Source organism: Sander vitreus, chromosome 12 (genome assembly GCF_031162955.1).
Source record: "Sander vitreus isolate 19-12246 chromosome 12, sanVit1, whole genome shotgun sequence".
Taxonomy (NCBI): Eukaryota; Metazoa; Chordata; class Actinopteri; order Perciformes; family Percidae; genus Sander; species Sander vitreus.
In genome coordinates this window covers 14,960,546-14,973,172 of record NC_135866.1, presented here as the reverse complement: position 1 = coordinate 14,973,172, position 12,627 = coordinate 14,960,546, and the positions used below count along the sequence as shown (strand labels likewise).

At 38.1% G+C, this 12,627-nt stretch overlaps 1 protein-coding gene across 1 annotated transcript in view; it reads left to right on the top strand.

Annotated features, from left to right (window-relative positions):
• The window catches only part of pth1r (parathyroid hormone 1 receptor), a 41,567-nt gene that overhangs the window by 24,810 nt on the left and 4,130 nt on the right, over nt 1-12,627 (top strand). The window contains exons 6-13 of the mRNA XM_078264326.1: nt 1,884-1,978; nt 5,124-5,310; nt 9,119-9,272; nt 9,690-9,750; nt 10,869-10,935; nt 11,060-11,154; nt 12,037-12,178; nt 12,556-12,597. Of these exons, the coding sequence (XP_078120452.1) occupies nt 1,884-1,978; nt 5,124-5,310; nt 9,119-9,272; nt 9,690-9,750; nt 10,869-10,935; nt 11,060-11,154; nt 12,037-12,178; nt 12,556-12,597 (843 nt within the window). The remainder of the gene's footprint in view (nt 1-1,883; nt 1,979-5,123; nt 5,311-9,118; nt 9,273-9,689; nt 9,751-10,868; nt 10,936-11,059; nt 11,155-12,036; nt 12,179-12,555; nt 12,598-12,627) is intronic.

Sequence of the window (12,627 nt, the reverse complement as noted above, 5' to 3'; positions counted from 1 at the left end):
TTACAAAACGTTTTGCACTTTGCCCTTTGGACAGCGAAAAAATACAGTAATCAGTCACTCATTGATAAAAAAAACATTGATTTGATGTTTACGCTACAAACATCAGATGTCACACATACATTTTCCTCCCCCCTGCTTGAATGTGGTGTAGCGGATGTGGGCATAACCTCATCATGGCGCCCTTCAGTTTCTTTCTGACTTCAGATGTTTATGCTGATGGACTCCTGAGGGAGCAGCAGCAGCAGTTAATGACAAATACATATGCACAAACGAAAGCCCCACACAGCACAACTGCCAGACCACCACCACAACTTAGACATCCATTTTTTTTTTTTTTGGCACACGATCCTGATGCTAAATGATAACAGCAGTAGAGTTTTTGCTTACATCACTGGGGGCTCTTGGCCCCTTCAGCATGTTGACGCACAGTAGGTCTGGCTAGTGGCTCTCCTTACAGTGTCCTCTGGCTGCCAGCTCACTGCTGGAAGATCAAAATGCCCCACCCAGCCTTTCTCAGCTCCACCACCCATGTCAAATGCTGTTTCCATCAGTAACTTCTGGGTACTTGAGATATTTCCGTCACCAGGTGGCAATGCATTTCTAAACACACTGAAGTTAACACATTTTGAAGTTCAGTTTTTTGGGGGGAACATGGGAATATAGTGTGAATGTTGTGAAAACATGCTCTTTGTAATAAAATCACTTGCATTAAGTAATGTGGTCACTTACATTTGAACTTGTTCTAATGTTACTAAGCACTAAGAAAAACCCTGAAGCGTAAGTGTGGTAAACCAGATCTTGTAACATCTATCAAAAACATTATGTTATTGGGTGTTTTTCCACAGCTATCCTATTATATATCACTAGCCATTTATTCACATAAATATGGGAACCTATGACCTATAACCAATAGTTATTGTTTTACTGTTAACAAACAATAAAATGATGATGTTTACTAATTATTAGTAATGCTATACGTTATGTTATTTCATTATTAGTTTTGTGTATTATACAATAGTTAGTTTATACATAGGTAGTTAATATTGTGTCAATGGTTAATCATTGTTTTGTAAACCATGTATAAGCATTATTTGGATGGCTACACATGCAGTTGCAACTAATGCTTAGAATAATTACTTAATGACTAATATGTGGTTAATAAAACATCAAGTAACATTAATTTTGGTGATCTATAAAAGATGATTATGATTATTTTTGCACTGATAATAAATCTAAATAATGTTTATAGATGCTTTACAAAGTATTTATTAACCATTAACAAGGTATTATAATCATCAGTTGCAATTTTATAATAGCCATCCAAATAATGTTTATGGACAGTTCACAAATTATTTCATTAATTATTTTACAAACCATTTGTTAATACATAATGAATACTTAATATAATATATCAAATGGTATGATGTGTGCAACAATAAACTGTAAAACATATATAAACATGAATGATAGCATTACTAATGATTAGTAAACATGATTTATTGTCAGTTTGTTAAAAGTAAAATAACTCGATTTGCCATTTATTACTGATGGATATTATAGTGTTAAAGTGTTTTTTGTATAAATCTCAACGATTTGTGATTTATTTATGTACAAGCATATAAAACAAGATATCTTTATCTATTTTTTTATATTTTGTTTTTTGTAGTTGACACATTCTATAGTCCACCTGTCCTGCTCACTGATGCTATTGCTGCTATTATTATTTGTTTTTTTAGTGTTTGTTTTACACTAAAATGCAGTAATCTAACTAAAACGGGCAGTACATCTAGCAAACCAGTAAATGAAGGATGTTCCTCTCCATTTTAGTCTTTATCCATTTTGATGCCCTGTTGATTATCTAACAAATGACCCTCTTCCAACAGGACGTCTTTCACCGTCTGTATCTCATCTACACAGTCGGATATTCCATCTCTCTGGGATCACTCATGGTGGCTGTGGTCATCTTGGGATATTTCCGGTGAGTCGATGCTGTTCATCCTGTCAATCTTCTCAACAACTGACGCTCCCAAGAGAGGGATTTAGACAGAGGGTTAGAAATTGAGGTTAGCAGAGATCAAAACTGAGTGTTTACTGGCATGATGCCACAATAAAGATCAGTTTTATACTATGTAGTCAGTTGCAAACATACTATACAGTGTAGCAGAAAGCATTTTAATTTCATGATGGCTCAATGGCTTTATCATGAAATCATGCAAGCATGCAATGCAGGATATTTTGTGTCACGGCAACAACATGAAGCGTGCAAACTGAATCAAACGTTACCTTTGGCTTTTACTTTGACTTTTAACAGACTATGATATGTCTACCTTTGAGGAGTGTGCCTCCAGGCTTGTAGTATTGCATGCTCCATTGTCTGACATTTAGGTTCTTTGTTATTTTCATGCTGATTTCAGGTTTCGATCATAGACTGTAATTTATATGAAGATGACAAACAACCAAAGCTTGGAGATTGATTTTGGTATTCTACAAAGCTTACAAAGATTACAGTTCTTAAGCCACAATGTGTGTGCTTCTTTCCCCTTTCCCCACTGAAACATATCAAGATAATAAAAGAAGTTTATAAAAGATGTGAAGAATTGTGAACGTTATTGTATTTGAACAGCTTTGCTTCTCACTGTACACTCACCTAAAGGATTATTAGGAACATCTGTTAAATTTCTCGTTAATGCAATTATCTAATAAACCAATCACATGGCAGCTACTTCAATGCATTTAGGAGTGAGGTCCTGGTCAATACAATCTCCTGAACTCCAAACTGAATGTCAGAATGGGAAAGAAAGGTGATCTAAGCAACTTTGAGCGTGGCATGGTTGTTGGTGCCAGACGGGCTGGTCTGAGTATTTCACAATCTGCTCAGTTACTGGTTTTCACGCACAACCATTTCTAGGGTTTACAAAGAATGGTCTGAAAAAGGAAAAGCATCCAGTATGCGGCAGTCCTGTGGGCGAAATGCCTTGTTGATGCTAGAAGTCAGAGGAGCTGGGCCGACTGATTCAAGCTGATAGAAGATCAACTTTGACTCAAGTAACTCGTTACAACCGAGGTATGCAGCAAAGCATTTGTGAAGGCACAACCTTGAGGCGGATGGGCTACACCAGCAGAAGACCCCACCGGGTACCACTCATCTCCACTAAAAATAGGAAAATGAGGCTACAATTTGCACAAGCTCACCAAAATTGGACAGTTGAAGACTGGAAAAATGTTGCCTGGTCTGATGAGTCTCGATTTCTGATTTTCTTTCTGACATTCAGATGGTAGAGTCAGAATTTGTCGTAAACCGAATGAGAACATGGATCCGTCATGCCTTGTTACCACTGTGCAGGCTGTAGGTGGTGGTGTAATGGTGTGGGGGATGTTTTCTTGGCACACTTTAGGCCCCTTAGTACCAACTGGGCATCGTTTAAATGCCACAGCCTACCTGAGCATTGTTTCTGACCATGTCCATCCCTTTATGGCAACCATGTACCCATCCTCTGATGGCTACTTCCAGCAGGATAATGCACCATGTCACAAAGCTCGAATCATTTCAAAATTGGTTTCTTGAACATGACAATGAGTTCACTGTACTAAAATGGCCCCCACCAGATCTCAACCCAATAGAACATCTTTGGGATGTGGTGGAATGGGAGCTTCGTGCCCTGGATGTGCATCCCACAAATCTCCATCAACTGCAAGAGGCTATCCTATCAATATGGGCCAACATTTCTAAAGAATGCTTCCAGCACCTTGTTGAATCAATGCCACGAAGAATTAAGGCAGTTCTGAAGGTGAAAGGGGGTCAAACACGGTATTAGTATGGTGTTCCTAATAATCCTTTAGGTGAGTGTAGGACTGTAAGAGATAAAATGATTAACCACAGATGCTGTATTACATACAGTAATATCAGCATTATCTTACATCTCTTGCCTTAGTGGTAACCATGCTGCACTGAAGAAAAACACTAAAACAAGGTTGAATTCTTTTTTTGTGCGGCAACAGTTTTTTTTTCCACAGCCAATTAATGCAGGGCACATTTGTCATTATTTGCTTATTTTTTTGGCATGGATAGTATCAGGAATCGATGTGAAGGTGCTGTTTACCAATGTTCCCACCAGCGTGACTATACAGGCACGCAGTCAGGCAGGTTTAGGAACGCTCCCAACTGGCACCAGGAAATCTATGGGCCAAATGAGTTTAATAAGTTATCCCAGGGGCCCATCTGACATTCTGGCTCTGCACTCTGGAGCACTCCAGCCATGTCTTCCCTTCAACATGTCAGCTTTTAGACAGGAGAGCTTGTAAATGTTTTCCAGGGAGAAAAAAGGGATATTTCACATTAGCAGTTGTGTTCAGAATTTTTCACCAGGGACATGTACGCTAGATTAGTTTTCCACTTACTGTAAATCAATAGCTCTCTCTGGGTAGCTTGTCAAATATTCAGCTCATTAATGAGGCTTTAGAAGAAAAAATATTAATAATGGATAACAGTAGGATCATTTCAAGTAATGAGATTGTTTTTACTTTGGACTTCAAAATATTGTGGTTCAAGTTGGCTTTTGGAAATAAAAATAAAAACTAATGAACATTCAGTTATATTATCATTGGCAATTATTATTTGACTTTGTAATGTTACGGCTATTGATCCAGCAACCTTATTCCGATACTGGAGCATCACCTCACAGGCCGACTTTACAGTAAATGCTCAGACAGGATGTTTTGGATGAAACTTTTGACAGATAAACTTGTGCTTGTCTGGAAGGAAATTTGCATGCTTTTCTCGACACATGCTTGCAATTTTGTTTTTACAGCTCACTTTGAGCCGAGCAATTCAATATTTGTGCGTTTCAAGCCCCTAAATCTCAAGAATGTGTTATAGTCAGCGTGGAATTCAGCTGGCTCTAATTAGGATGAGTTTTGTTTGTGTGTGTGTGTGTGTGTGTGTGTGTGTGTGTGTGTGTGTGTGTGTGTCTGTGTGTGCGTGAAAATACTTACACACACTTAAATGAAGGAGTGCCAGACGACACGTACACACACACATACACACACAAACACACATATAAACGGACACAGTTTTCAACAGCTATATCTTTTGACCTTGCCGCTCTTGTTTGTTTTCTCCATAGACGATTGCACTGCACCAGGAACTACATCCACATGCACCTATTTGTGTCCTACATGCTAAGAGCTATCAGTATTTTTGTGAAAGATGTTGTGCTCTACTCTGGATCGGCCTTAGAGAACATGGAAAGAGTCACAGTGGAAGACCTCAAGTCCATCACTGAGGCTCCGCCAGCCAACAAAACACAGTTTGTAAGTACACCAACATACTGTAACACACAAATTCTGCTTAAAGAGGATTTACATGCTATAACAAGTAGTAGTAGTATTTATGGTAGGATTCTGATATATGGTTTAATACCCAATATAACCATAAAAGATGTTCTGTTTTTTTTCCAAACAATGTCACAACAGGAATCATCGTTTGATTGCCTTTCATGCGCAGATAATTTGTCTTGTATGTAGATGGCCGTTAAGCGTTTTGCTTCCAAAGAGGAAGTGGTATTTTGCAAAGTCTCACCTGCTTTTCCAGTGCTGGAGCACATAAACTGCACTGTTTGTCACCATGCCAAGCTTTTACTAGACCAGTACTTGGCTGTCCCTTTCAGAGTCATGTTTAAAAAATGGGTAAAGACTGGGTACTTTTCATGCATGCTTTAATATGCAAACAAACAATTTGCGCAATATATTTAATGGACACATATCCTGTGGCTCTCCAAATTGAGTTATACTGGATTAAAACTGCTTCATTAAAGTAGGTGGCATACTTTATGACACAATGACGGAACACAGATGTGTGTGCTTTTGCATACTGTATACTGCCGTGTATTTAGCAAATTAGACCTAGCGCCCTAATGAAAATGGAAATTACACTTTGTGGGCTTCATCCTAAATGTACTGTAGATATTTCAATACAAATGCGAAGTCTCTGTCAATCTAGATGAAATTTACCAGGTAAGATCTGTTTTTTTCAGAGATTATAATGTAGACAGTGTTTGGTGCTAAAATTAGGTTTTTATTATTTACCTCTCATTTGCACATTTCATTTAATTTGCTGACTTTGACTGCATACTCATAATAATTTGATCATCCTGTCCGATTCCTATACGCATCTGTCTTTTAGGTTGTGACTTATTATAGCTGGTCCACAGTACAGGGTTTGCAACAAAGCTTTACTGGCAAGATCTCAATACTCAGCAGCTTTATAAATCAGCAAAAATAAACCAAACCAAATCACAGACCATTATAAGACTGGTAATCAGTACGGAGGAATTGGCTTCTAATAATCATGACGTGACAATACAATAGCAACCACTGAAGCTGGACAACAGTCTGGAGATTGACTTTAACTGGAGCCGAATCGATGCTGACTAGATCAGTATGTGCTCCTGTGACGTACACACATTTGTTTCTTTTGGTGGGGGGGTTTCCTTATTCGAATCCAGGTGCTAAGGGCAGAGGGATTGTGGATATAGGACTATAAATTGACGTGACTTAACCTCTGTTCAAACAGAAATAATATTGAATAAGGTCAAAATGCCACTTGTAATATATAAAAGGCATAGTTCCAGGATATCGAACCTGGGCAATAATTAATTTATTAATTTATTTATTTATTTGTTGTTGTTTTTTCAATGACTTGTGTGATGTGTCTCCCAATTGTCATTGCTCTTCATAACAAGTCAGCGGGTTTCAAGAGAAATTCAAATGTTCCAAAAAATATACAACTTTTACACAAAGAGCTGCAGCTCTGTTTTCCAATAACATCTGCCCTAATTACTGAATTCACTTGGCCTATACATTGTGGTGGTTATATCTATTGTCTTACCATTATTACATATTTCTTATGTAGAAGGTTGACACATTCATGTCACATAACTTATTAAAAAAATGAACACAGCCAGTCAGCTGCAACAAAGCATCCAATCGTTATTATCATTTTTCTTGTCTTTTTCTTTTAATTTTCAAACACACTAACTGACAGCTGGAAATAATTTTGCTCATATGTCAAACCGAGAAAACTCCCATGGTTTCAAAACTGCATATTGTAGATTTTCACTGTTAATACTTTCAAACAAAAAGCTTAGAATAAAGCTTGGGCTTCCACAAGTGTAGATTATCAATCAAGACACTGTCAGAGAGAAATAACAGGCTGTGAATAACAAAGGCGCCAATGCCGTTTAAAATGTGTCAATCTTTGGGTGAGTATGCTGATGACTGATGGCTGACTGTCAGGAGAGCCAAGATAAATGTATATTCTCAAAACAAACGCATTATGTCCATTCACTATATCACAAAAAAAGCACTTTGATTAACATAATGACAATTTTTTTCTTTCTTTAAAATAAATAGGCTATATTAGCCCCCTCAAATGTTTTAATTGTTTATTATTAAAAATTGGAATTTAACTTACTTACTGCTACATGACTTAATAAAAAGGAGGAACATGAATATTTTTTTAAATTACATTTTGGAAATACATTTTTCCATATACAAATCTGCACATGCAAGTCAGTACAATAAAAGCTAGTCCTTACACAGGCTCTGTTCATGCACAGCAAAAATATGCTTCCTTATAATTCTGATTATGGAAATACTTCATTTCCCTAATATAGAAATGTTACAACTGTACCTCATTTTTAACAATGTTATTTCCAATCAAAGTGATGTTTTTTCTCATTCAGTCATGACTTTGTGCCGACTGTCTCTAGCAAACATTACGTTGTATCAGAACTGAGGTTTTCAGTGGGGAAGTAGTGAAGTGATAGACATGAATCGCTACATCAATACAAGCAGCAGCACTCCAAAGTTTGTAGATCCTCTTCTGTCATCACCTTCAATCTGAAGTTTTGCTCTTTTTTCCTCTTCCTCTCAATAGTATTTTAAAAATCAATTATTTAAAGGGATGGTTCGGAGTAATTTCACCCTAGGGTCCTTTGCACCATGACCTTGAGCCAAACACCCCCCCAGAAGCTTTTGTCCCTTGGTCGAACATTGGGCGAGTTAGCGCTATCAGTCGAATGGCTTAGTGCAGGTACTAATGGAACCAAAAGTGTATCTCGAAAATTACCCCACTAATAATGTACGGAGTTTGCAACAACTATTAGTTAACACTAATGGCGCTTTTCCATTACATGGTACCTGCTCGACTCGCCTCGACTCTACTCGCCTTTTTTGATTTTCCATTACGAAAAAAAGTCCCTGGTACCTGCTAACAGGTACTTTTTTTAGTACCACCTCAGTCGAGGTTCCAAGCGAGCTGAGCCGATACCAAAAGGTGACGTGAAAGCGACAGAGGGGGGTGTCCTGAACAAACCCGCCATTTTTAAATAGTTTAGCCAGCTGTGTTTATTTTTGCTGCCTCCAGCTTCATTTGAAACAAAATGTGTCTTCTGGCTGTGGCAACAACAACACACCTTCCACGTTCTGTGTGTGTGTCGCGTTAGGTCACGGCAGTTTACTGCGGCGCCGCTATGACGACCAGCCACGCTGAGGCGGTACTAAAATCTGCAATGGAAAACGGACGCACAGTGAGGCGAGTCGAGGCGAGTAGAGTCGAGGCGAGTCGAGCATGTACCATGTAATGGAAAAACACCATAAGTTGTAAACACTTCGGAAAAAATAATTAAAAACTTTGGATATACCAAAAAACCTTTTCAGCAACACCAGGCATTATTAGTGACGTCATTTACAAGATACACCTTTGGTTCCATTAGCGCCTCCACTAAACCATTCGGCTGATTGCACTAACTAGCCCAATGTTCGACCAAGGGAAAAAAGCTTCTGGGGGGGTGTTTGGCTCAAGGTCATGGTGCAAAGGACCCTAGGGTGAAATTACTCTGAACTATCATGCAGGAAGCCAGTACAAAGATCTGAAAACTGGAGGGATGTAATCCACTTTCTTGGTCTTTCTTGGTCATGTTATGTCTCTAGCAGCAGCATTCTCAGCTGCAGCTGTCTGCAGACTGTATTGTATTTAAAAAGGTATTGGAAAAGTGTAACTTTTTGTCAGTGTGGGTAGTGATTAAATCTGTTCTCATTGCCTGTTGTTTGTGTATAGATCGGCTGCAAGGTGGTTGTGACCTTGTTCTTGTACTTTCTGGCGACCAACTACTACTGGATCCTTGTGGAGGGTCTGTACCTCCACAGCCTCATCTTTATGACCTTCTTCTCAGACAGAAAGTATTTATGGGGATTTACTCTGATTGGATGGGGTGAGTTCTGCTTCATTTACATTCTACTTGCACGAACGTAATTACAATATGATTAGTGGGCTTGACATGCAAATTTAATTAAATATGTAAAGTATTTCATTTTTTTGATGGTCTAATTAGTCATTTTCAAAACAAAAACCAAGGGGGCTGCTGTCAAATCCCAGAGATCCTGATATTGTATTAATAGGTAGGTAAGGAGGACAATAGTAAATTAATTGTGTCAGCGTAAAAACACTGCATGAATATGGGCTTTACAGTTCCTGCATTGTACACACTGTGCGTATAAGTTACATAAGCACAGCGCATACAATGTGGATGCTGTGCTACCCAGGTTCAACCCATATGTATGGACTATTTTCTTATAGTGATGCCTATTTTATCACAACAATTTGAATGTGTTTTATTCAATTTTTTCAGGAGTACCAGCTATGGTTGTGACAGTTTGGGCAACTATGAGAGCCACGTTTGCAGACACAGAGTAAGTGATCTGCATAAATGAAATACACATTAGTCTTGGTGAACTTGAATAGAGATAAAGTACATTTTGCGTCAGTATATTTATTTTTCTGATCAGATGTATCTTTTTCTTGTTGTCTCCTTCAACGAATATACATATCCACACTAGGCTGTAACAACAGCAGCATTTCAAACAGACTGAATTTTCAGGATAACAAGTCTAAAAATGTCGGTACCAAATATGCCATGAACTTCTGTAGTAGAAGGCTTGAGGACAGGTATGAAAGTCAAGAAGAATTCAAGTGGATTCACCTTCAGAGAAAACTGTAAAAAAAAAACTCGAACCAACTTGGCAGGCCCTCAACTCCCTCTTACTGGCACTATTTGTAGTCAGAGTTAAACATTGAGGACTCTGGAATTGAGCGCTTATGGCTAAGCTGGTATCCAGCAGCTGTCCAGTGAAACTAAACCACATACTGTATTTCACTTCTCAGTCAGCAGGAGAGCAGCTCCAAGAGTGATAGTAACTACAGCTCGGGCATGTACATTGAGCAGTAAGAAGTAATGGTAGGCATTCTGCCAAACATATACTGTATCTACAGCCACACTGGTTAATACTGACCCACTATCAATGCTTTTTGTCCAAAGATCTATGAATTTTGCCCCTAATGGCCACTTAAATATGGAGAGAGAAAAAACAGAGAAGATAACCTCAGTGTCCTAATTGGTAGCTACAGCACTAGTTAATGAAACGTGACAGTTTAGGTCGAGTAGAACTGTTTTGATACAAACTAAAAAAAAAGGCACAGATTTTGATATTTCAATGCCTTGGCTCAAACTAAACAAGTATTTTCTGAACTGCGAAGGTATAAAGCCAAGGAGTAATTTATCAATTCAGTAGGTTGGAAAGAACTTGAAATCATATCTCAGTGGTTTCGTTACTTGTGTCTAGACCTGTCAGATCAATATGAGAGAGGAGGAAAATGTCTTGTCTAAATCTCTATCTAAAACCTTTGATTTTGTGAAATGGTGGCAGGGATCATTAGAGACACCTGAGGGATCCTGGATCATCACACCTTGCAGCTTGATCCCTACTTATCCCTTGCTGATCCCTGTTATGTTGTTGTTTATCTTTTGCAGGTGTTGGGACTTAAGCGCCGGCAATTTGAAATGGATATATCAAGTGCCTATCCTGGCAGCTATAGTGGTGAGTACATGCTCACTGCTTCACTGCTTTTCCCCTGCTGAGTAGGAGTGTTTCACCTGTGGCATAACAGCTTATTATGTTTGCAATTACACTTCCTGATTCCATCTTTCTATTTTGTCTTCAGGTTAATTTTATGTTATTTCTGAACATCATCAGAGTCTTGGCAACTAAACTACGAGAAACAAATGCTGGAAGGTGTGACACAAGACAGCAGTACAGGTACTGAGTTACTAGCATTTTGCAAAATTCTTATTTATATAATTCATTTCTGAACCTCACAAGACCATCTGCTCCTCTTGATCTATTCATCAGAGGTATTTTTCACTGCCAGTGTGATAAGAACCACGAATGTACTGTATTTACTCTGATCGCATTTGCATCATGAAGCAGGTTCAGAAATGAACCAAAGCAAGCATCATTACCGAATAATCAGTCAAATATTTTTCATTTAAAGCTTTAGTGTGTGTTTAATGAACGTCCATTACATTTAAGCCATTGCCAAATGAGTTGATACAAAGCTAATTAAGACTATCCGCTCCACAAAACTCTCTCTGTATTTCTCAGTATGGCTATGTTCAGAAAGTGCCATCGTCTGGCGACTTTTGAACGCAGAAAATCAAGTGAAGATAATTACCTCTAGAATGATTTTTTAGTCCTCTGTGTCCTACTTGGCTACTAATAACTGTGCGGATGGGGGGTAGGGGTGGTGCGGGATCACGGAAGGTTTGCATCATGTGAACGCACCAACAGTTTTGTTGTCATTACTTAGAATTCCTCATGGGGGTGACAGAACTACACACTATAGATTTAATAGATTGTTTAGTCTATAACATTTTGAAAAGATTGTGAAAAATGCCATTTCCAACATTACTTCTTCAAATTGCTTGTTCCGTCCGACTAACAGACTGAAACTCTAATATATTCAGTTTAGAATGATTTGAAAAACACATTTAAGAATCTGGAAACAGACCATGTTTTAAATGTTTTACTTCTTTTGAACGACTAAAAATGATTTTTTGAATGATCACTGTTTTAGCTCTATAAAGTGCAGACGGTTTAGGAAACTAGTATTTTGATATTACTGTTTGGTTGCTGTTACAGAAAACTGTTGAAGTCCACGTTGGTGCTGATGCCACTCTTTGGTGTTCACTACATCATATTCCATGCCATGCCGTATACAGAGGTGTCTGGAGTTCCGTGGCTGATACAGATGCACTATGAGATGCTTTTCAACTCCTTCCAGGTAAAGCTGTTGCGGTACAAATGTCAGAAATGATAATAAAGTTCTAAAGGTCCCAATAAATATTAATGTATGTACGTTGAACAAATCTGATGACCTTTCTTCAGCAATTAAGTCTTGAAGATGAATGCGTCATTATCACTGAAAAAGACATCTCAAAAAATACTGAAAGCGATAAGTTACATAACGTCCAATAGTTGCTTATTGTCGGGGTATTTGGTTGTGGTTAGATCTTAATTAAGATAAAGAGGAAGGGAGGGCTGGCTGATGATTTAAATTATTATCAAATTATCAAATTATGCAGCTAAAAGTTCATATTAGGTGCACACGTAAGACAGCTGGTCTGGAAATTCATTAAATCATTCTCTACTCTTTTCCAGGGATTCTTAGTTGCAATTATATACTGCTTTTGCAATGGGGAGGTAAGACTCAGTTTCTTTTTCATTTTACAC